Source organism: Dunckerocampus dactyliophorus, chromosome 9, assembly GCF_027744805.1.
Source record: "Dunckerocampus dactyliophorus isolate RoL2022-P2 chromosome 9, RoL_Ddac_1.1, whole genome shotgun sequence".
Taxonomy (NCBI): Eukaryota; Metazoa; Chordata; class Actinopteri; order Syngnathiformes; family Syngnathidae; genus Dunckerocampus; species Dunckerocampus dactyliophorus.
Genome location: NC_072827.1, coordinates 12,672,946 through 12,697,325, shown reverse-complemented (window position 1 = coordinate 12,697,325; position 24,380 = coordinate 12,672,946). Strand labels below are relative to the sequence as shown.

Genomic DNA, 24,380 nt, shown 5'->3' with positions numbered 1-24,380 from the left:
TCATGGACAACCAGCATCATCCTATACACAGCATCATCTCCCGACAGAAGAGCAGTTTCAGTGGCCGATTACTGCCCACTGATAGACTGAGTAGATTATTCCTCCCCCACGCCATGCGGATTTTCAACACAACATAGGGGGAGCGATGAAACAAACACAGGACTGGGCTTATTACCTTATTATGTATTACTATTATTTATTATGTATTATTGCACTACAAATTTGACGTGATCTGTTCCGTATTTATTTACTTATTCTATTTTCTTATTTTTCTTATCTCTCATGTCTTGCCTTGGTTGTTTTATTCTGTTGTTTATGTCTGTTGTTGTTTTATTCTGCTCATTAGCTCCCTCGGGTGCCCCTCTGGTGGCCCGGCACCCATGGCAGCCGTTGGCCAATGAACTGCTCTGCTGGGAGTAATGTACTATGGGTAGAAGTTAAAATAGCTGTTGTTTGTTATTTTTTTACTCGTATTGGTACTTGTCTTGTATATTTACTAGCTACCGTTTGAGTATTAAGTTGCTGTGTGATGATTTTAGCGTTCATTGTAAGATGACACCGTGAGTCAAACTGTTACATTGACGTACATTGACATTGGCCTCCTGTGATTTCCAAAGGCTTGACAAGCTTGTTGTGAGTTTTCTCATAAATGATGAGTGGGCCAAAATTCCTCCACAGCGCTGTAAGAGACTCATTGCAAGTTATCGCAAATGCTAGATTGCAATTGTTGCTGCTAAGGGTGGCCCAACCAGTTATTAGGTTTAGGGGGCAATCACTTTTTCACACAGGGCCATGTAGGTTTGGATTTTTCTTTCTTCCTTAAAAATAAAAAGTTTTATTTAAAAACTGCATTTTGTGTTCAGCTGTGTGGTCATTGACTAATATTTAAATGTGTTTGATGATCTGAAACATTTAAGTGTGACAAACATGCAAATAAATAAGAAATCATCAAGGGGGTAAACACTTTTTCACACCACTGTATATAATAACGTCAGCTAGCAGGAGGGTTTGGATGGGGAGGCGCGAGCACTGTAACAAAAATAGACATTTTTTTAACTTGGTAGATAAATGAGTAGGACTTACCACTGGGACCAATGGTGACAGGCTCCTCCATCCTCTCATCCTGGTCAGTGGGAATGGACATGGGGATGACTAAGATGACACCAAGGCTGGTGCCCACCCATAGACACGGTGTAGGCAGTGCGTCACTCTTTCGCCCGTAAGACTCCCCAAATTGCAGTGTGGTGATTGCCTCTTTGGTGTCCCGGTCGATGCTGGAGACACTGGAGCTGCGGGAGCGGCTGAAGGAGTTTTCGCGACTCTCTGCATTGATGGCGGCCGCCGCAAAGACAACAACAACACACACAGACACAGCGAAAGAGGGGAGAGGTGTAAGATGATTCCAATGAGAAAAATGCAGTGAGAGATGGCAGATTGGAGGAGAAGAATAGGAGCGTGAAGACAAGACTTAACACAATGAAAGGTCAAGATCATTGAGAAATAAAGTGATCAGTGATTACGCACACATGTACACTCACACAATCCTGTGTTTAACAAAGAGCGGGGAGACTTTCACTTTTATTCTGCTCATGATCACTACACAGCAACAAAACACTGCAATAATAAATTCATTTAGTGCACAGCCATACACAAAATAGAGCACACAGTGTATCTTTGTGAGCACTACTGTGTATCCATCAGAAAAGTATTTCTGTATTACAGCACTGGTGAATTATTTAGAGTCAGGCAACGTGCAGTACTGCTTCCCCAGCCTCAGTGAGCGAGTTTATGTAACAACAACTACAGATGGTGCAAAGCCGAGTGGACGCATGCTGTATCAAGATCAAACCACTTTGAGAAATGTGCCATTTCTTTGCAGCTATTCTGGGTAACGCAGGCTAAAAAAAAACGAGAGGGGAGTAGAACTATACAGTGGATCCCCGCACATTCGGGATTCAGCATTCACGGTCAAACAAATTTGCAAATTTTTGGTCCAAAAATTATCGGTTTAATTTTTTTCTCCGGAAATAGGCAAGTTTTTTTCTGCAGAAAACACATCTCATTGGAGATAAAGGCTGAATTATGTCTTGATACATTTATAGCTCTTTGGACGCTTGATGTGAAATTCTCCACCAAAACGCTCGGGGCATTGTTTTCCTGACCCTGAGCAATGACAACTCTTTTTTTCCTCTGACTCGCAATTTAGCTACCGGTGTAGCAGTAAACAATGGCAACTAAAGCGACAACCATATAAAACGAACATACTGCAGTATATAAGTCTTCATATTTGCTAACTTTTGCACTCTTCTTTGCTTTGTTGTGACTTTTGCTATGGCAAATTTTTTTTCAAACTTAAGTCGGTAATCATTTATAAATATGTTGTAATACAGGTAAAATGTTAGATACCCACAATTTTTAGGTGTTTCTGTCTTTAGGGTTCGCTGATAATGTTTTTTCGTCAAGCATTGAAATGTTGCACTTTGTTCCTTGAATGCACCATACTTGTGTGCTGTGAGACGCGAAAGTGTGTTTGGCTACGGAAGCATGAACTTCGACAGTCATGCCTCAAAACTTGCTAGCTTGCTAGCCTCTAGTGCAGGGGTGTCCAAAGTTTGGCCTGGGTGCCATTTGTGGCCCGTGTATAATTTTTTATTGGCCCGCGCCATATTGTAGAAATAAATATAAGCTAAAAAGCAAAAGCCCTTCCTGATTTCTTTTTTTGCATGTTTGTCACACTTAAATATTTGACAACACAACTGACAACACAAAATGCAGTTTTTAAATGAAACTTTTTATTATTAAATGTAGGTTATGTAGGTTTAAAATCCAAACTTTGCCCTATATATATATATATATATATATATATATATATATATATATATATATATATATATATATATATATATACATCCTTTGATTTTTCAGTATGCGACCCTGGGTGGAAAAAGTTTTGCCGCCCCTGCTCTAGCGCTAGCGACGACCAGGCTAAAAGCTAAGCTACATCGTGACTCCGATTCCATCCGATTCCATAAAATCAATCATCTTATATTATGATTCATTGGTGGTGAATACCGATATATTTTATACTTTAAATGCATGTGAGGCATATTTTGGGCTTAAACCTGGATTGTGTCGTGAGTGAACAATGGCAATTAAAGAGAGAAGGGGAGGGTTCTGCAGCTCAATCTAATCTAATAATTACAACAGTCACTTTAATTGCAAATATTTATCCAAAATCGGAGGAGAAAGTTGCTCGCAGGAATGTTTGGAAGTGGGTCAGCAATAGACATTTTTATGTGTGTATCAGTTACTCGTAGTTTTTCGCCATTTGCTTTTGGTCCTGGACCGCAACCCCCCGTGAAAGGCGGGGATCTACTGTACTGCACAAAGGCTGTGTGCCGACATGTACTGTGTGCTACAAAACACATACAAGAAGGACAACACCACCACATGCCCCCTCAGAGAAGGAATCACTTCTAAGCACGTTGTCGATGGAACAAACGGACGAACGGACTGACATACTGAAAGAAGGACTGACGTTTTCATCAATAAGCAGGACAGTAGTTGATGCATTAGTGGCCGAAGCCCCCTTACCTCTGTCACTCCAGCAGTAGGGGGTGGCGGTGTGGTGTTCGTCGTGAGAGTACATTGTGACTCCATGTAACTGCTGGAGCATTGCCCTCCTGGATGCATAACCTAACCGTACCCCACAACATGAATCCCATAAGACAAAGCCCACCCACCCCAAACGGCCCACACAACACACACGCAACACACGTACAAACAAGCGCAGCCATCCCGTCCAAAACGCACAAGACGCACAGATGAACAGTTGTGCCAGAGGATGACAGAAAAGGAAAAAAAAAAAGAAAGTTGAAGCTGAGTTTGGAGTGACTTCTTTAAAAATAATAACATTAGATAGGAGGAGACACTAGCGACCTCACTCTCAACACAATTTCAGCACCATCTGCTCGACTAAATGTGTTGCCACACTTGTAACGATGTTGCATACATACAGTAGTCACGCTGTGCCATCTCGCATGCACATTCAGACACTTAAACAGGAGAGTTGCATGGAGGGTTGCCAACCGTCCCTTGAAAAACACAATTCTCACGTATTGAATTGAAAAGAGACGCATTTTCAGTACAGTCCGTTATTACCATGAGAATCATTCATAGTTTGTTAAATGTCAGTGGAATTAATGGTTGACAGGGCGCTTTATTATGAATGATTACAGGAAACTTCTTCCCAGCCCTGTCCTGTACTGTCACCAATGAGAAAATAAAAGGGAAGAATTCACCAGTGCTCTTGGTAGTGTAACGGTATGCGCGTCTGCATGAAGAGTCATTTGTTTCTTTATTACCAAAGATTTTTCGAGACTCAGAATTTATGTAACAGAATTTTTTTGTGTTTCAGTTTTGTGAACTGATTTTTTTTCCTGAAGCAAAATGCATGTGCTTAAAAATGTTGTTTGTTCAAAAATAATTTCATAATTCTAATTATAATAACTTGAAAATTCAGTTTATAAAAACAAAAGTTCTGTGCAAATAATTTCAAAACGCACACATACACTTACGGGTTTTGAAAGACCCGTGTCACGTGACTATGCACTTCACAGTAATCCCTCACCACTTTGCGCATTGAATTTCGCGGCTTCACTCTATTACTGCTTTTCAAAAATTATATTAAGTAATAAATCATGCGGTTTCGTGGTTGACTACGGCCTGTTATTAGTTTTTTATAAAATGCATATTTAAGCAAAGTTTATGTATTTTTTCGTCTAAATTAAGCATTTTCAAACATAAAAATGGCTAAATGAACTAAAATACAAATATAAGGCATTCAGAAGACGTGATGATATGTAGTCTTCTACACTGGTCACTAGGTGTCAGGTGGCAATCGAGCACCAGACTTGATTGCCAAAACAACAGACTTTTATTGCAGGTTTGAATGATCTCACAACAGGAGCAATAATTCCTAACACGGCCTATACTGTTAAACTCAACTATGAACCCCCAATGTCACTTTCTGTCCGCCCTCCCACGCAGCTCCCCTAGCATCGGAACACATTTACAGCAACACACGTGAGCATGACTATTTTTTTGTCTTAAATGTGTTATTGTCTCTGATTATGTCTTCTATGTTGGATAATATGAGTGTAAAGGTGACTTTTGGGGTGTAATTTCATGTCGAAAGGGCTCTGATAATGTTGTAAAAAACATTTAGAAGGTTGTAAAGAGGTTCTCTATGCTTTAACTATGAAAATATTCCATTTATAAAGAAGGAATCCTACTTCATGGAAATTCACTTACCATGGTCGGGTCTGGAACCAATTAACCGCAATAAAAGTGGTATTACCGTACAGTACACCTGATTGGCTGGCTCTGAGACACAATTTACTGATTCAGTCTTAATTTCCTGGAAGCGTACATGCACATTTTGAAACACCAATATGTATTTTATCAAACTGAATTTTTCAACTTCGTATTTTTAGTAAACTGAATTTCAAAACACGTGCATTTTGCTTACCAATTCTTACCAATTATCCAATTACATTTTCAGCATAAAATATAATAAACATACATGGAATTCACAAAATTCCAATGCAAAAAATTCGGTTACATAAATTCAGTGTCAAAAAAGCCTTTGGTAATCGAGAAACAAATAAATCTTCAGATTTCAGTTATTTATTTTATTCTGTTAATTTTGTTATTTCGCACTAAAAAACAAATTATTATAATTATTGACAACAATTTGTTTCACGTGTACTCCAAAACACGCATTTAATTACATCTTAAATTCAGGTTTGAGTGAAGTAGTATAAAAATTGTTGAGGGCATTGAAGACATTTGGGTTGGACGGCCCTGCAAACAAGATGTCCCTGACTTCTTTTTCAGGCCGTTGGCAACCCTACTTGCACGACAACCTCAGTTTTGGTCATTAAAGTCATGCACATATACAGTTCTGGTGTCAAATGTTGGTATCATGACAACACTGCTGTACGAGCCAAACACCCTTTTTAAATGTGAGCTGGGATGGCAGATGTCTGGGTTTGTCATATGTGGCTGGGGTGCGTTTACGCTGTGTGACACAGCCACTGGCTAATGAAAGTCTGGCGCATTGCTACCTTGACAGGACATAGGGACCCTTGGGTGGGCCCTTAAAGGGAACTCGAGGCAGGCGAGGCAGTCTCTCATAAGTGATAAAAGAGGCTAGACAATCTAAATAGGTGAGACAAGAGTTTTTTCTTCTTTACACACCTTCAGACAACTGATTCTTCATTCTTTCTTTAGTTCCTTGTCCAATACAGGGTATTACACACATACTTGTTTTTTCTCATTTACTTGAATGAATGCATTTGAAAAAATCCACCTCCATTTGCAGAATGGCAGCGTTTGAGAAGAATAATGTGTGATATTAGAATGAGAGATAGCGGGCCTCCTTCTTTCATATTTATATCTAGCAGTCATGGATGTAGGAGTGTGTGTGGGTAGAGACTTGACTGTGCTTTGAAAGCCTCTTCAGCATCTGGCCGAGTAGTCATTGATTTACATCAACTCTGTGCTATTAAAACACAGTACAGTCAAATCTCGTTTTTTGGGGGCATGATTTGGTTTTCGCTGAAAATATTTGCTAACATTTTTCCTCGGTTTTTGTCCATTTGCCCTGTACTGTATCGTTCTGTGAAATGGAGTGTCCAAACAAAGCACCCTATACGTGTTGCTGACTCGCTGTTCATGCATTTTTTTATTGAGTGCAAAACAAACAACCCGACACGGGGCCAAAGAAAATTGCAAGTGCCAGTAAGCAATAACAATAAGCAACAAGCCCTGCCTGCTTACGGTGGATTGGGCTAACCAGAAGGTGAGTGGCAAATAATCTCTGCTTCTCTTAACATGAGTAAAAATGCATAATCATATAAATGTTATGTTAGTCCAATTTAATCAATTTCATTTTCATTTGCCCTCTTTTTAATTTTCATATGATTATTTTTATCCACACACACATACATATGTATATTTTTATATACATATGTTTATTTATAATTATTTGAAATAAAAATAAAAAACTAAAATAAAAAAATTAAAATAAAAATATTTATATATGATTTTTTTTATTTCCCTGAATTTGTTTTAATTTGCCCTGTTTTACATTTTTTTAATTATTATTTTTATATACACATATATAGGTATTATTTTACATTGTTATTTTCTATCAAACATATTTGTCATGTGCTGTGGTGTTGTTTGCTGCTGCCTGTCTGCCTTTTGTTGCAGTGCACCTGGTCCGGCAGGGGCGGAGCTGCCAGCGCACACCTGTCTGCAATTACCTCAACTGACTGACCCTTCCTAGTTTCCTCGGCAGTGATTTTTAGTTGAGTACCTGCTGTTGTATCTTTTTCCCTTGCGATCTTTTTCCTGCAAGTGTTTTCTGTTTTTGTGCATTTTGGGATTTTTTTTGTTGTACTTTTTGGACTGCTTGTTACCTCCTTAGTTGTCATTATTGTTACCTCGCCGTGAGGACATTTTTGATATTAAAGAGCTTTGTTACATACCGGATTGTGTCTCCTCTGCTTTGGGGTCCACACCTCTGACCACAGCCAGACCTGAGAGTATTATTATTTATATTTTTGGGCGTCTCAAATAAATTAATTGGATTTACATTATTTTCTATGGGAAAAATGTAGTGCCTGCCTCTATATTCCCGGTGAAATGTTCACTGCAAACCAAGGGAGGCATGCACGATTTGACAGATGATATTTTGCTCAATATTTAATAGAGCTGCCGCTTATGTAAAGTCAAAGGTATAGACATAGTACGTTAGCGTGGCTTCCCCTGCCGTTTCCCCTCTTCTGTCTTCTCGCCTGGCATGCAGGCCTCATTAACATCAGCCTCCTCTCTACCACTGCTTGTTGACCTTCAATTATTGCAGTGATCCTGCTGGCTCTTCACTGTGGTAAAGCAGCGTGACTGATAAACAACGCCGCTAAATGTGGCGATAGATAGTGCACATGTAACAGTAACCCTCAGACCTGCAGCTGTTCACACATGATAGACACCAGAGGAAGTGTTGAATTTTCGGGATGGTTTTCTTATTACACGCATTCAGACAGGTGTACATTTGGGATTCTGCTTAGGTAAATACAGTATACAGTAACAGTGTTGTGACTTGTTTTATCTTCTCTTCTGTTTTATTTTTATTTTTTTAATTAAAATGTAGATTTACATTTAAGTTTTATTCATATTTTGTTCTGGATCTTTCTTTAGATGTGTTAGGAAGGGAATATTTTCCCACTCCTATTGTTGTATTGCATTGTTATATTACAAACCGTTACATCAAAAAAAGTAAATATTGCATTTTCATGGCATGACAACGTGATTTATATTTTGTCCAATCTTTTTTGTGAAGAACAAAATGCTCATTTAACTTGTTCCATGTTCTTTCAAGGTAGCTAAACATGACATTTTTGGAACTATCAGTTCAGGAGCTCAAACTATGAAAGGTAAATGGCAGGGCTGGGTGATGTATCGATATTTTTATGGAGATACAGTATTTACTTTAAGCACAATAACAAAAACAACCATATTGTTCATATGGATATAGACTGGTTTTGCTCTGTATCTCCGTCATCTCTCTGCACTGTGTGTGAGCTTGTGGCCCGCCCCCCTCCGTGCATTCAAGAGGAGGGAAGACGGGTGGAGCAGAAGTTGAAGCGACAGCGTCTGCGATGGAAGAATTAGTCAGAATGTGGCCCTGATACTCCGTCGTAGCTCGGTCATTTGGAGGTACTTCGAATTCAGAGCATAAAAAAATCATTTTCGCCACCTTAAAACTTGGCACAAAGTCCAATACGAGGAACGTGTGAAGCTGCGCGCTGGCTGCACGACGCCTGCCACAACAGAAAGCGGTGTCCTATCACATAGCTAAAGATATGGTCCCCATTGCAACAGTGGAAAAAAAATGATTCAAAAACAGGGCTGAAAACAATGGACTCGCAATGTCCAGTGAGCTTCGCAGTCGCAATTATTTAGCATGACAAGCTCTAGCACAAATGTACAAGGAAGTCAGACAGTTGACTTCAGACACCGTCATGTTAAGTATTTATCTAATAAAACGTCACTGGCTTTGATTTTGTCTAGACTCATTTTTGAAAATTTCAGGATATATATCGTATATCGATATTCAACCTAAATATATCGGGATATGAGTTTTCGCCCAGCCCTAGAAAACGTTGAGTACAGACAGGAAAATGTGTATGTCTGCGTAATAGAATCCATGCAGTACTGGAAAACTGAAGTCACAGTTACTGTAGTATCTGTTTATCAGTAATGTGCCTCATAATACAAAGAAAAGTATTTGGTCTTGAACTACAGTATCACGGCAAAAACAAGTGAAATACCAGAATTGAATATTCATTTACTTCAATTTCACAAAAGGGGGGGTATGTGCATTGCTGCCGTGCATAGAGCATCAAGTCAGCCCGAGGCAAAGTTGGGACAATTTTAAAAAATAAGTAAAATTTAAAAATGAAATATGATGTAAAAATTATGTTAAAAATACCATATAAATAATATAATATTATAACATTTAAAAAAATAAAATAAAATAATTTCAGGGCCTAAATTTGGCCAGGGGCACCCCCGGTAAAGAGTGTTCTTCTCCAACCTTCATTTAGCCTCTAACGCCTTCCTTATCTCCATTGCCATTTCCCCTTGAAAGCCATCCAGCATGGATCTCCACAAAGACAAAGAACTGCTCCATGCACTTTCCAACCATCACTTCCATGATGTTACTGTCTGGCACCTCCAGCGGTGAAGGGCGCAAGAACATGTCCTGAAAGAGGCTTTGACGTTGTTATTAGCGTCTGCTGACACCGTAAGTGCTATATTTACTTACTTTCACTCAACGTCACATTCGCCCATTTTGTAAAAGCAATTTCTGACATAAATGTCTCCAAATTATATCATTAGGAGATTCATTTCTTTGCGCTCGACAGCCCATTTTTAAATGTGCTTTTTGTTTTTCACTGACATGAAAGGGAAATAATGAAAGCTGCAAGCAACACACACACACACACACACACAAATAAAGCCTGTTGGGGTCACCTTCATTCAAAATGCTGTGGATCAAAGTCAATATGTGAATACATTAAGCTCAGTTCAGGGAGAGAAAATGTCAAAATGCCAGGGTGCAAATCACATTTAAAGTCTTTCTATTCATCTCTGTAATATTCTTGCACCCTAGGAGGCTTTTTGAAATGTGCCCAGAAAATGGACACACCGGGGTTATGGCAAAATAGAAGTTCAATAGAAAGTTGCGTGCAAAGTACAAAAGAAATGAAATGGATGTCAGTGAGCTTTCGTCAGACGTTAAACAGTTGCTATGTTTAACACCATGGGAAGGTTGCTGACCCCAACTTGATATAAGTTCTTTGCTTCGGGATCATACAGAGAAAATGTGGTTATTGAGAAATATACTGAGTTGTGATAGTAAGCAGCAACAACAGTGTCATTTATACCTTTATATTTTTGCTATTAATTATATTAGCAGAGCCATTTGAAGCAGAATCATGAAAAGCGCAGTTGCAATAACGGGGGTAATCAAGAACTAGCGTGCAAATGCTCATGATTTGCTTAATAGATTCAATATCACTTGGCAAACAGTCTCACAATTACACATAATAATATACAATGGAGAAAATCCTTATTTGATCGGATCGGATTTAGCAAGTTTACCCGTTTACACAAATATGACAGCTCAAAACGTTTTTGGTTTATTGGAACTGAGAGAGACAGAATGTAAAAATCCGGAAAGAAATGAAATAAAAATGATACATCAATTTGTACAGTGGGACCTAAAAAATTTTGCCTCAGTTCGCACACATCTTGCGGTTAGCGTATGATGAGGGAGTGTTTTGTCGTGTTATTAATACACTGCGTGATTCCAACTGTGTTCTTAATGAATGTATTTTTCATCACAAAATGTCTTTGCAGCTTGCTAATACATGGAAACAGGAACTGGAAGTCTCAAAAATGTTAACACAAAATACATCTTTATAGTTTTACAATTATATATGCATGCAGAAAACAATGCTAGACGGAGTCAACGGCTGATGCATTGATGGGCGACAAAGCTGACTTTCGATTCCTGTTTCCACGGATTAGCAAGTTGCTAACAAGGACATTTTGTGATAAAACTACATTAAGAGCACAGTTGGACTCATGCAGTATATTAACTTTTTCATTACCAAAGATGAATTTGTAGGTTTTTATAATCCCGAACGCCCGATCCCAACAACGTATTTATATGTCTTTTGCTTTTTTTTCCCTGTGAGACAAAAGACGGTGATGATGCAACTCTGCACTAATGCATTAACATTTCAGAGCACTTTTAAGCCATAAAAACGGCCACAGGATGGCAGAAGTGCATTCGATAAGAGCTCGGTAGGGATCATTTCAATGGAAGAGTGACACATGACAGGGAGGAAGAAATGAGGGAACATGGAGGAGTGTAGCGTGCAGAAGGTTGCGCATTGTAGAGAAATTTTAACGCATGCACACGCACACACAGGCGCGCACACGCGTGAACACACATATTTCAGTTCCAAATGTGAACATTTTAAATAGTTCCTGGTGTTATATTTGTACATGAATTGTTATTTTGATGCAAAACAACCCGTTTTTTGTGCTGTTTATATTGGCAAAGCAAAAAATTTTTGTGTCAAAGTGAAAGCTATGCCTGAAATGTATCTTTTCACAAAAAGCTGTTTGTCTCCCTTTTTGAATCGGGAACTGGTATTTTTCTGAAACTTACCTATGTTCTATTGCTGATTACTAAAGAACGGATAAAGGTAGAAACAACCTTTTTTTTCTGATGAAAGACTGGAGTCTAATCTTTCTTTTGTTCATACAGCCATAAAACACAATGCTCTGTGTGCCTTAAACAGTCAAAATCGTTTAAAATGGCCGGTATTAGGGGTTGTCTTTTGAAAAATGCCTGGGATTGAATGAGTTACTAACACAACAAGACGGAGAATGTATGCAAACCGAGGCATAATTTTGGTGTAAATGTAAAAACACGCTAACCGGGGGCTTACACCAAACGAGGTTCTGCTGGATTGCTTTAATTATTGGAAAAACCTTCAAATATGCAAAATAATTAGGATTTAAGGAGCTTGTGACTTGCAATTATCTACCAAAGCGCTAGCGGACATTGGTTTCCTAAGAGTGAGCAACCACAACTTTTGTTGACAAGCTATTTAGCTTCCTGTGTAGTAGCAGTGAACAATGGCGACTGAAGTGACACCCAGATGGTTGATATAGATATCAGTGCATAATAGCGTGCCACAATTCACTTTGAAATAGTAATGAGGTAGTAATTAATTAGCGACCAGTCCAGGGTGTACCCCGCCTGTCGCCCGAAGTCAGATCGGATAGGCTCCAGCATGCCCCCGCGACCCTAATGAGGATGAAGCGGTATAGAAAATGGATGGATGGATGGATAGTAATTAATTAGATTACCCATTACTTGAGCTGTTATTTTATATGCTGTTACTTCCAACACTGGTCATGGCGACCCAAAACAGCAGAAAAGGAAGGATTACTCTTAAGAGAGAAGCTATCTTCTTTGGTTTATAAGCGCTTTACAAAATGTGAGGGTTAGCAAAACTATGCCTGGAGGAAATTCATTTTAACCACATTAGTTTTTGATGCAAGAAAGGAATGGTATCTGATGAATATTTCAAGCCTGTAATTTGGTTGATACAAGCGACACAATGCAAGAGGTCATGTCTTGCATTGCTCTCATTGTTACACTGGCTGCTGATGCTAATGCAAGCTTCACAAATACACAATGGTCTTGCAATCCCAAGGCTAAAGCTGTGTGGAGCACGTCATCACTCGTGTGCCGATATCATTGTTGGCAGACAAAAACAATACCGATATGATTCGATATCTCATTTTTCTGCCAATATCAGCCATGTGACTTTGATGCAACCTTATCACTACGCGAAGTACATCATTTAAAGGGATTGACAAAGTGATATATTGCGCAACAAACAATAATTGTATTCAGTGCTGCAAACTTGCATTAGCATAGCGTTGAACCCATTCTGCCAAGGTGGGAGGATGGCATGCACTTATTGGAGGGACAAGACGTTCATAAGGTTAAAAGGGTGGGAATAGGGAGGACAAGCACACACCTTCAGTGTGGGACACAGGCAAAGAGATCTCCATGCAAGCAGCGGACTGGGCCTTGCGGAATGGCGGTCGGCCGGGGCCTCTGCGGGCAAGCCGTGGCCCCTCGGGACCCATCGGGATGCGAGGCTTCCCTGCTGAGCAGGGCTGGGAGGTGGGGCTAGTGCAATGTCCATTGACATGATCTGTAATAACGCAAAGCATTAGAAGGGAGATAATGTCACATTCCAAAACTGTTTAGTCTGCTAGCCCAATATCCATCGACATAAGTCACTCAGTATCATGCCAGGGGATGAAATCTGCCAATCCAATAATAGAGATGTGGTTGAAAAAGTTGTCTCACTGTGATGGAAAGTCTATTTCAGTGAAATTTAGTTTTGCACAAAGCATGACTTATGCCGACAGATATTTAGTATATTTTTAGAGCATGAGAGGAGCAAGCGGATGTTCAGAGGAGAGATTGTCAAAAGAGAAAAGGGAAATGTGCGACACGGTTGGAGAGCGGAGTTAAGTATACACAAGGACAACACAAAAGACAGGAAAATATAGAGGCATTTGAAAAAAAAGTATTACACAACAGGCTTGTTTCATGTCCACTTTGTTCTAAAACCTAGTTTCTACAGTATATGGTTATCAACGTTTTGATCTATAAGCCAGAGGGAAGCGCTGGCGATTGCGAAGTTCCACATTAGAGGAGTAGGAGATGATGCCTGCTGGTGTCGAAGCCACTTGTTACTTCTTGGCATTGCAGCTTCACACATCCTCCCTTCGGGGCATGCAGAGATTTAGTTTTGTGAGTGAACGCGTGCGTTGTGGAGGATAATTGGAGTTTAATGTCAAGAAAATAAGCTGCCTGAACAGATGTATTTAAAAAAAATATGCTCAGGCACTCTCCATTGGGCAAAACAACAAAAAAAAATAAAACAAATCATCAAAAACATGGCGCTATTTAGTTAAACCATGAAGATGTGTTAGGCATTATTAGGGATTAGACATGGGCCGGTTACCGGTTCTTGTTGCAGGATGAAAAAGTCCCGGTTTCAAAATCACTAAATTTATCTGTCATACCGTTCCTGTGGTATGAGAGAAAGTGGAGGTCCGGTGCAGCCACTACATGGAAATACTTACGTCCTGTGTTATTCCTCGCAGTCGGAACTGGGCTTCGACAGGTGTGTGCTGTGTTGCCAAAAGTCGGGCACAGATAGCGCCGGCGTTAGCTGCTTCGTTAGCACTGAAAGGCGCCGGTAGGGCCACGCTGTTGTCGCCATTGTCCATCGACATACTACTCACGTCGAGGGTCACCACAAGTGGAGATGTGATTCAGAACGAGACAGGAGTCAAGGCTAAGTGGTATACATCGTTTCCTCACCACTGAACAACAAGCGACGGCCACTTAATGACGTCTCAGTTGCTAACGACAATTACATGACCCCGAAATGGAAGTTTGTGGAAAAGTGTGACCTGCACAATCACCAATATGAAATAATAACATAACATTCCAAGCTTTTTCAGTTATTTATGTTGTGACCTCCTTGAGTCACTTGATTGCATTTATTTGCATTTTACGTTGTTTTTTTACCCACAGTTGACTGCATTGAGACCTACATTTTATTTTATTTAGAAAGAATTCAGTTATTTTTTGTTATTTATTTTAAATACTTATGTTCCGCTTTTATCATGATCTATTATATGGTTTAAAAATGACTGTTTTGACTTGACTTTTTTCTCTTTTCAATCAAGATATTTCAAAATAACACATTTTAGAGCGGTAATTATAATACTGTAAAACTGTGATCACTTTGGGCAAAAATACCGTCAAAATCCCATACTGGCCCATGCTTACTAGGGATGGACATTTGGCAACATTTCCTTGATTGATTTTGGGGAAAATCAAGTTTTTTTTCAGGCATGGGAGTCAGAATGTTATGAATTCCTTTGTTCCTGCCTGTGTCGCAATGAAACAGTGTTGCCAGGTCTCGCGAGAGAAACACGTGACCCCAACCAGCCCAAAACAACAGCAGGACAGGCAACCCACCACATTGTGAAAGAGAGTCCGCTTGTTAACAGGTATAAATATATAACGGAACCTTGGTGAGCGTCATTAATCCGTTCCAAAAGGACTGTAACCGAAACGTACTCTAAATCTTACTATGTCTCATCATCACTCATTTTTCTGTCAGTCTGGCATAGTTGCGCCTGCACAATGTGCGTATAAGCCCAAAAACAGGGCCAAAAAACTGAGACTTGAGAGACGTTTGCAATCGGCTTCACAAAAAAAAAAGAAGCCCAAAGTCGCACATAACAAGCACACCTGGCAGCACTGCACTGTGAGCAGATTAATTCAGCCTGGAGGAGTTGAGCCATAGCAGTGGTCTTTCTGGATGTAGCTCAGCTTCTCATAGCTGATGTCATGTTCTTCTTTTGATCGCAATGTTAAGCCCGAATCAACAGCACCTCTGCTGGTTGCTGCCGAGTAAATAAACAATTCACTCGTTCTGCCACCATCACTCTCCCCTTACAGCAGTGGTCCTCAATTATTTTCCGTCCCGCCCCCACTGGGGGACATAAATGTTTTCGCGCCCCCCTCCCCCTGAAATACTATTGATAAACTGATAATATGTATTTATTTATCTGTACTGTACAGACTGAACTTGAAACTGAAGCCAGCGAAATGCAACCAAATTGAGAGCAGTGACAAGTGTGTTCAAGAGCAAAACTGCACGTTGAGTATATTTTAGCAGGTCTGCGTTAATATTGAAGTCCTCCCTGCCTCTCACGCCCCCCCCCCCGACAGCTTACCGCACCCCACTATTTGAGAAGCGCTGGCTTATATTTGATCTTTATGTTGGCATTTCCAACTCAAGTCCGCTGTTCTGCTCTTTAATGCATAAATAATTCCTTTTCAAAGGGAAGATGAAAAACAATTGGGTGCCACTCAGTCTGTGCGCAACACTTGTCGGAGGAATGGATTGAACCCTGCAGGTAACACAGAGCCAACCATCAACATGGCCCAGAGAGTTCCACGGGACACTTACGCAGAGAAGACGTCAATCCTTATTAATTCACTAATACATTAGGAGCGCACGCAGACATTGCCACCCACACACACTCAATATTTGACGCCATTGCCATTATAGTCTAGCAGAGTTGGGGTTTACAATGTGTATGCTAATACAGTGATTCTCAACTGGTGGGACCAGTTTTCAGTGGGTCGCGGGTCTTTGCCGGGGCAAAAACCAGTCGGAAAAGAATAAATAAAAAATGTAAATAAAAAAGGGCATACTTTTTCATGCAGCCGGGTGTTGTCTATTACTCCTTAAGGTGGTGACAGTAATGCTGTCACAGAAGAAGACCACAAATGGCACACACAAACCGGGTATTAAAATAATGCTTACACACTAAACATTAGGGTTGTCGCAAGATTAAAATGTGATGATAGTTCTCATTTAAGAGAAAAGCTGTCTCGCAGGCACAGGGCAGCCAGAAGTCTACCATACTGTGCGCTATGGCTATCGTGAGCGATAATACACTTAATATGGAAGTGGCAGTGCACGAGGCAGGATTGGAGCCACACATTAAGTGCTTTACACACACTATAAACCTCGCAATCCTGCCTGCACTCGGTGTTCCAACCATTACTCGTTTGCTTGCTACCTGTGGCTGCTTTTTTTTTTTTTTAATTATTGGAGTTCACCGTTAATGTTCTACTTTTGATCAAATTACTTAAAATGTGTCAGACAAAAACACAATCACTGCATATGATATCTATTAAAACATGTAATACTAGCATCTACATAGGAAATGTACTACTTCCTGGTTGCGCACTCTAAGCATTATGGGAATTTGTTCTATTAGCGTAAACATAAAGCTAATCTACTGCAATCTATTTTATATGTGTCTTTACATAACTACACATCGACATAGACTAGTAGTAGCAGCTATAATTGCCGTCATTATTTTAACTTTTATCATTTTTAGTGTTTGTTTTAATGAAAAAAAAATTGAAAAGTTACATACATACATACATGCAAAGTTATAAAATATTTTATAATGCACCTGCATTGGTTTGTGACTCAGTTAAAAAAAAAATTCTGTTTGTCCAGTCCTATATTTGGTCACTAAAGTTTTCTTAAAGGTCCACCGATCCATTTTCTTCCGCTCATCCACGTCTGGTTCGCGTGGGCAGCAGTCTCGGTAGGGAAGTCCAGACTTCCCGATCCCCGGTCACCTTTTCCAGTTCCACTGAGAGGACACCAAGGCGTTCCCAGCTGTGAGACATAATCCCTCCGGCGTGTCCTATGTCTGCCCCGGGGGCATCCTTATGTGGCACGCCTGGAACACCTCACCAAGGAGGCGTCCAGGAGGCATCGGGATGTGAAGGAGCAGCGGCTCTACTCTGAGCTCCTCACCTTATCTCCTCCTAACAGTGATGTTAATATATCGTCTCGCCTCATTCTCATGAACCCAATATCGTGTATCGTCTTGTCTCGTGACACCCCTAATTTAGCTGCAAATCTATACCTGCATCTGCACCCTGCAAGGCATGCTGGGTAACCTACTTTTCCCCACACGCACCAGAGTGCTACACTGATATTTTGCACTACCTCAAATTCAAGCGGCACGTTGATTATTTTTATTTTATTTTCATTAAATATAAGGAAAATGTCCTCAATTTGGTGGGTCCCGTATTATAACCAGTTGAGAACCACAGATCTAATACCATGTTCAAAATGTATTTCTTTTCATTTGTTCATTTTGTAATTCAATTCAAAACAGGGTTGAGTTGTTTTGCCTTCACACTGTTGCTGGAGCTGTAAAAAAAAAAAGGTTATCATATGAGGCAAGTCAGTGGAATATGTAGGCACTTGTGCAGTTAAAGAAGCAAAAGCTCAAAGAAGGGACAATACTGCAGAAGCGGAGCAAAGGGCAATCCACAATGACGTAGATGCAGTTAGACACGTATGGCGACAACGCTCAGTTGCTGCTTGAGAAGGAAATGATCCAGTTACAATGACAGAGGTAGCTAGTGATCCAATCACTGTCGAGCAACGCTGCCGATGGAGGAAAGGTTGCGTAAAATAAGCGGATGAACCAGTAAAGATAAAATGAGACAGTGCTCCATATCAAGATAGGAGTATGAGTTACAAGTCACCTTTTTAAACACTTGCAAAATGTAGAAGAAATGGATAGACACCAATGGAAAAAAAAGAAAATGGGCAAACACTTCAGGTCGTCTCATGAATTGCTTAAACAGGAGAGAGTGGCAAGGAAACTGAAAGAAGAAACTTGGAAGTGAAAAGAATAACCAAGCAACATAAAAGCCTCGAAAACACGACAAAAGTAGAAACCCAATGACTCAAAAAGAACACACGAGAAAACTTCTGGCTTTCGCCTACCGTACCAAGATCGGTCTTAAGATCTGTTGGCAGACTTAACTTTCTGCCGGGTCCCTTTACTGAAACAAAGGGACAGGAAAGAAAGCACCAGTTAATCCTTTCAAAACAAATGTGTAAAAAATAAAATAAATAAAAGCAAAACAGGAAGAAAACATAACGCCTTAAGTAGGCTTTATCTCAAGTCAAAGTAAAATGGTAAGAGAAAAGCAAAAGAACTCATTCAAATTAAACCTGACCATGCAAGTTGCAGGTGCAGATTTGAAAAGGCATGCGGCATTGCTGTTCCCTGTCAGCGCTCTCAGCAATCTCTGCTAAAACGATATCGTACATACAAGCCCGATGTTCATGTCTTTTATCTTGTTGAGTTGCAACAAGATAAGGATTGTGATTTAGGTCCCAACTCCTTTTTTTTCCACATTTTTTTTTTGGTCTTAAAAATATTTGCGTAGAACCAGATCAGGATCAGGATTGAAGAACGTCTGACAAGGAAGCGGAAATAAACTGATTTGACAAGGGGTTCAAAAATCACAGACACGGAATAAACCCAACAAAGTAACTTGTAAAACACATTTTGCAAGCATTTCAGTGTCAGTAGATAAATGTGAAATTCAAACTTGAGACGGCATGGATGAGTTTGTCAGTTATGGAGAGGATAAAAGCATGTTTTAGTGAATACAGTTTTGGCCATGAATTCGCTTGAATACGCCTGCTTATGAAGTACATCTTTCCTTTGTGGGAAGGCCCTTGCGGGTAGCGCAATGTTGACTGCGGAGGCCGTGCAAACCTCACATTTCCTGTCTATGCATTTCAGTTTTGACATAAAAAAAAAAAAATCACACAGCATAAATACAACATACAGGTGAGGGATGGTGACTTATCTTATTGTGCAAATTAACAATGAATTACATCACTATAATCAGTCAATTAAAAAACATAATCTCCCTGTGGGAAATAGTTGGTGGGTTCGTGTTATGCTCTCATAATGTGACAATATTAACACAGTAGCATGAAACAGTAACGTGGTGGACAGCCTACATTTGTGCCTTGACTATCATGTTAGAAGTAACAATTAGGTCCAGGAAATTCAATTTAGCATTTCGGTTAAGGGATGTTGGAGTTCCAGAAGAATTAATGTCCCAAATAAACAAAAGTCACATTCATTTGCAACACATTTGGGAATTGAGTACCGGAGACAAAACAGACAGTAATGAATGTGGAGCTTGAGAGAATATTAACTATGCGGTGTTAAATAAACAGTGGTACCTCGGTTTTCGTACGCCCAAGTTTTCGCCAAAAATTATTGCCAAAAATTATTGCCAAAAATTATTGCCAAAAATTTCACTTGGTTGTTGTTCACTGTCTCAGGTACTATACAGCCAAACATTGTGCCTACCTGTCCAGTGCCCAAAGCATGCGGTGTTGGTAAAGAGGTACTTTTAGAGTTGGGACACCATAGACAGATTCCGACCAGGGAATCCTTTTTATCAACTTTATTATGTCTGTGAGGGTGGTTTATTTGTTCATGAAACGCACACAGTATGATGCACAAGTCTGTTTCTGTATCCTTTCTTCCTTTTTATTAAGTACTTGGCGCGCTCCACTGATGAGGCATTCAAGTGCACTGCGGATTTTGAGTGTTCAGACATTCTGTGCTTTATTTTTGATTTAAGTATGGCTGCAAAATAACCCACTATGGGGCCAGAAAAGTGCCAGAACTTTGATAAAGAAGGTGAGAAACACTATTGAATACAAGAAAGAGCTTGGTAAAAGTGATTTTAAATGTTGGTTCATCCATTTCATTTGTCATTTATGTGTATTTCACATTGTTTTCTGCATTTAAACTATTATTATTCTTTATAAAAGAGTTTTGTAGTTAATATTTTTGGGTGTCTGTGACAGAATCATTGGATTTAGATTATTTCTTAAGGGAAATGTATTCGGTTTGGAATGGACTAATCATGAAAACCGAGGTTCCACTGTAGTTGATTGTAACATGGTAAGACATAATTAGAGAGCTTCCAAGCACCACTTTCCAGTAAAGTAACATCCTATTGCTTCTCACTGGCAAGACAGTGCAAATCCAGTGGAGATGCAGTGATCACATAGCAAAGAATGAAGTACTAGAGCAGGGGTGTCAAACTCGTGCCATGGAGGGCCGAGACACTGCAGGTTTTCTTTCCAGCCAGTCACTAAAGCAGGTGATTTTAATGATCAACACCTTCAATTTGAGGGAAGGAGCTCATCAATTAAACCACCTGCTGAAGAAACTGGTTGGAGAGAAAACCTGCAGCGTCTCGGCCCTCCAGGGCACGAGTTTGACACATGTGTACTAGAGCAAGGTGAAGCACTTGAACTACCACACCTTCTTCCCTTGCCTGCCTGCCATGGAGGGTCCGAGGTGAAAGTTCATACACATAAAAAAAACAAAAAAACATGTCTACCCAGCTGCAACAAGAGCAAAGAGACAGTCACCTGCACGGAAGCATGGAGATGTTAGAAAAGCCTACTGTTAGAACACACAGCCCCTTTCAGCTTGTGTACACTGCAAGCAACACGGCTCTCTATTACGACTGATTGTGGTGTGAGGGGCCTGATGGTGCACGTATACTGATTTAATGAAAAACACTCGCTCGCAAACAATAATTGCACGAGAGCTCGATAAAAGAATGTGTGTGTTTTACAGGTGATATTGCTCACAGTGTAGAAGCGCACTTAGCATGCATGATGCAACACTGAAACAAACACCCGTCCAAAAACATCCCACTTGCCATTATCCACTTCATTTCTACATGGTGCATACGGTGCAAAAGCCACAAGCAGATGTCTGTGAGGTGGATCTGTGACACATCCCTCCTCTTACCATTGTCCAACAAGTAAAAGACTGGGCTGCAGTGGCTGGCTCTCAGACTGGCCACCGGCTCTGGCAGGACACGTGGGTCATTGTGAAGGGAGGTTGGGTAATGAACTAGAACAGGAGATCCAACAGAACAGACAAGACTTTTCAGAGCAAAAGGGGAGAGACATACTGGAACATAATGGGTGAACTTGGGAAAAGAGAGACTTGCCAGTAACAGTAGGAGGACAGTAATCGGTGGTGGTTAAAAAGGAGAAATGTTAATAACAAGTTTAAGGCTAGACATGACACACATCAAGTCAACTGAACGGCAGCAACACGACAATCTAATAACAGTACTGCTTTTTAACGTTTCATCCTTTCCCTCTATCAACATTATAATAGTCCCCGCTCATGTGAGGAATATATTAGTCAAATATTTTCACGCTGTTACATAATACACTTGATAAAATGAATACAGTTGGTCCTCAATTTACGGTGTTCCGTGTTACCTACACGCGCCCATAAATTACATACATAGTGTACATATATACGTACATAACCCGAAGGAATACATACATATTGATTTTTCCCACCATATTTCTGCATGCCAACTGTTATATCGAACACATAGAATATAATTGTAAAGGCATGACTTGCTAGCCTGCTTATCAGAATAATGGTTACCCCAGAGCTCACATGGTCAGGCTAAGTCTCACACAATACAGTCAACCACAACCAGATCCAGTGGTCTACAAACCAGGACAAAACGCGTTGCCATGGGAACCCACGCCAAATGGGTGGGAGATGAAAAGGGACGCCCCCCCCCCCCCCCCCCCCCCCCCCCCCTTTCCTGCTCTGAGGGGGACAAGGACTACATTCGGCGGTGGAAAAAAGAGGGAGACGTTTTTGAGAGCACCCATGATGTGCCAAGATGTTGTCCCGTCACGTACATTTTCGTTGCGCTCGCTCACACTAAAATAAATCTAATACGGTGTAGCTGAAATTGACATCTGCTTGATGAGTCTTTATTGTCTACACACAAGCAAGCTGAAAAGGGTGATTCTGGGCCTTCCACCTGTTTCTCCCTTCTTCACATGTTCATTTAAACAACAGCTGTCTCAAGTAAATTCTTCTGTTTTATTACACTGTTACAAGCACAATCACTCTTGAAGGGTTCCTGGAGTAACACTGCTTATATCGACATTAGCTGCCTCTCCATCAGTGGTTCGCAACCGGTTTGGCTGCAGGACCCACCGTTACCCGTCAATGACAAGCAGTGACCCAAATTGCGGAAATTTTTCAACTCAAACTTCTGCAATACAGTATGTTTAAAGGGACTGTTTGCAACATAACGTGAGCTGCAGCGGTGAGGCGATGTCTTCCTCTTTATGGTGTGCTCTTCTCCAGTAGATATCTGGAGCTGTGTGTTGGCCGGAGTCCCATGCCCCAAGTCCCATGTCCTTTCCCTCCCGCTCAAGCTTGCCAAAAGTAAAAAACAAACAAACACACACCTTATGGCAGAATAGAAAGCAAATACCACAGACAAGAAAGCAAGGTGCATTCAGGGATGCCGGGTCATTACATTATTATTATTATTATTATTTTTGCCCACGCAAAGACCCCCGTTTGAGTCACAACCCACCACTGGAGAACCACTGCTCTACATTGACCCAAAAATGCATTTTCAACAGGATTCCAAACATTTTGTAGTTGATTTTTCAACAAATTTTGAAAACTATGCAGTCAGACATCAAAAGTCAATATTTTGCTCTTTACAATGACTTAGTGGTAAAGTCAAAAATAGGCTCGAATGGAAACTCTCACACAAGCCAACCGTTTCTGTCATCATTCAAAAACACAGAGTCACTGAGGTGAAACAATGATGTGCATCAATGCCGCCCACCCATACTGCTTTATGAAAAGCAGCATCTGAAGCTCAAAGGTTTCAACTGTGCCTTGGATGGCAGTGCAGAATCGTGACTGCAGCTGTTGACTAAATTTGGAATTTGGTGTATAGGTAGGTATTCACAGTGCATTGAGGGAGCATTTGCTCTAAAATATAGCGCTATAAATCATTACCATAATTATATACATTATGTACATGTATGCAAATGTACATGCACAGAAATGAAATGCAATTACCACTGTAAAATGATATGCCTAATGCAGTACATTATGCATAAATCACACCTTCAGGCAATTCTGAAGGCCTGAAATGGACAGTGGGTTTCAATTAAACACTAATTGGAAATCAGTTACTGTTTTGCATAAAACCACTTGACCGGCAAGAAGCTGAGCAGGTGACATTGTTTTTGCACACTGTCTTCAACCCCCCGACATGCTAACTGCTAAATATATCCTGCTAGTCAAGACACAGCTCAGCGGCATGTCAGCTTATTAGCCCATCTCCTGACTCGGTTTGGCCCAAGTACATTACAGCCAAACATGGCATGAAGCTCCTTCAAACAAAACCGAAGCACCTAGCAATGAAAGACAATAAAAAACATGTGAAGCACGGGTGCGCTTTCAGGAAAAATGCTAATTACTGTGCCTAATGACAAAAGGGGCGAGGAAGAAAAAAGGAAGGAAGAAAGGAAGGAAGAAAAAAAGGGCGAGGAAGATTAGAGGGATGCTATGTATGAAGGAGAGCTGAGAAACATATGATGCCTGTCTTCCTTAATAAGCTTGTCTGCCTTTTGTAACATGCTTGAGTGGGGGACCACAATACAGCCGCAGAGAGGTGGACGTCAATATTTAACCCGATCGCTCCAGCTATCAAGTGCAAGCAACACATTTCATCCAACTCCGTTTTCATTATTCCCTGCCTTTTGCCATTTCTTAATTTGCAAATGATAGGCTTATCATGCAACAGAATGACTATGACCTTTTGCACATCGCAATTCTAAAAGACTCTGCCAAGACATAAAGAGCATGTCTATCTAGTTTGCTTC

The 24,380-nt window shown here is 40.4% G+C and overlaps 1 protein-coding gene across 11 annotated transcripts in view; it reads right to left on the bottom strand.

Annotated features, from left to right (window-relative positions):
- Window positions 1-24,380, bottom strand: part of stxbp5l (syntaxin binding protein 5L) — a 165,006-nt gene that overhangs the window by 11,334 nt on the left and 129,292 nt on the right. For 2 of the 11 annotated variants that reach the window (XM_054788200.1, XM_054788202.1), the window contains 5 exons: window positions 21,454-21,558; window positions 18,599-18,652; window positions 13,203-13,382; window positions 3,595-3,696; window positions 1,084-1,323 (listed from right to left, as the gene is read on the bottom strand). In XM_054788200.1, the coding sequence (XP_054644175.1) occupies window positions 1,084-1,323; window positions 3,595-3,696; window positions 13,203-13,382; window positions 18,599-18,652; window positions 21,454-21,558 (681 nt within the window). The remainder of the gene's footprint in view (window positions 1-1,083; window positions 1,324-3,594; window positions 3,697-13,202; window positions 13,383-18,598; window positions 18,653-21,453; window positions 21,559-24,380) is intronic. The other 9 variants (XM_054788204.1, XM_054788205.1, XM_054788206.1 and 6 more) reach the window with 6 other exon arrangements.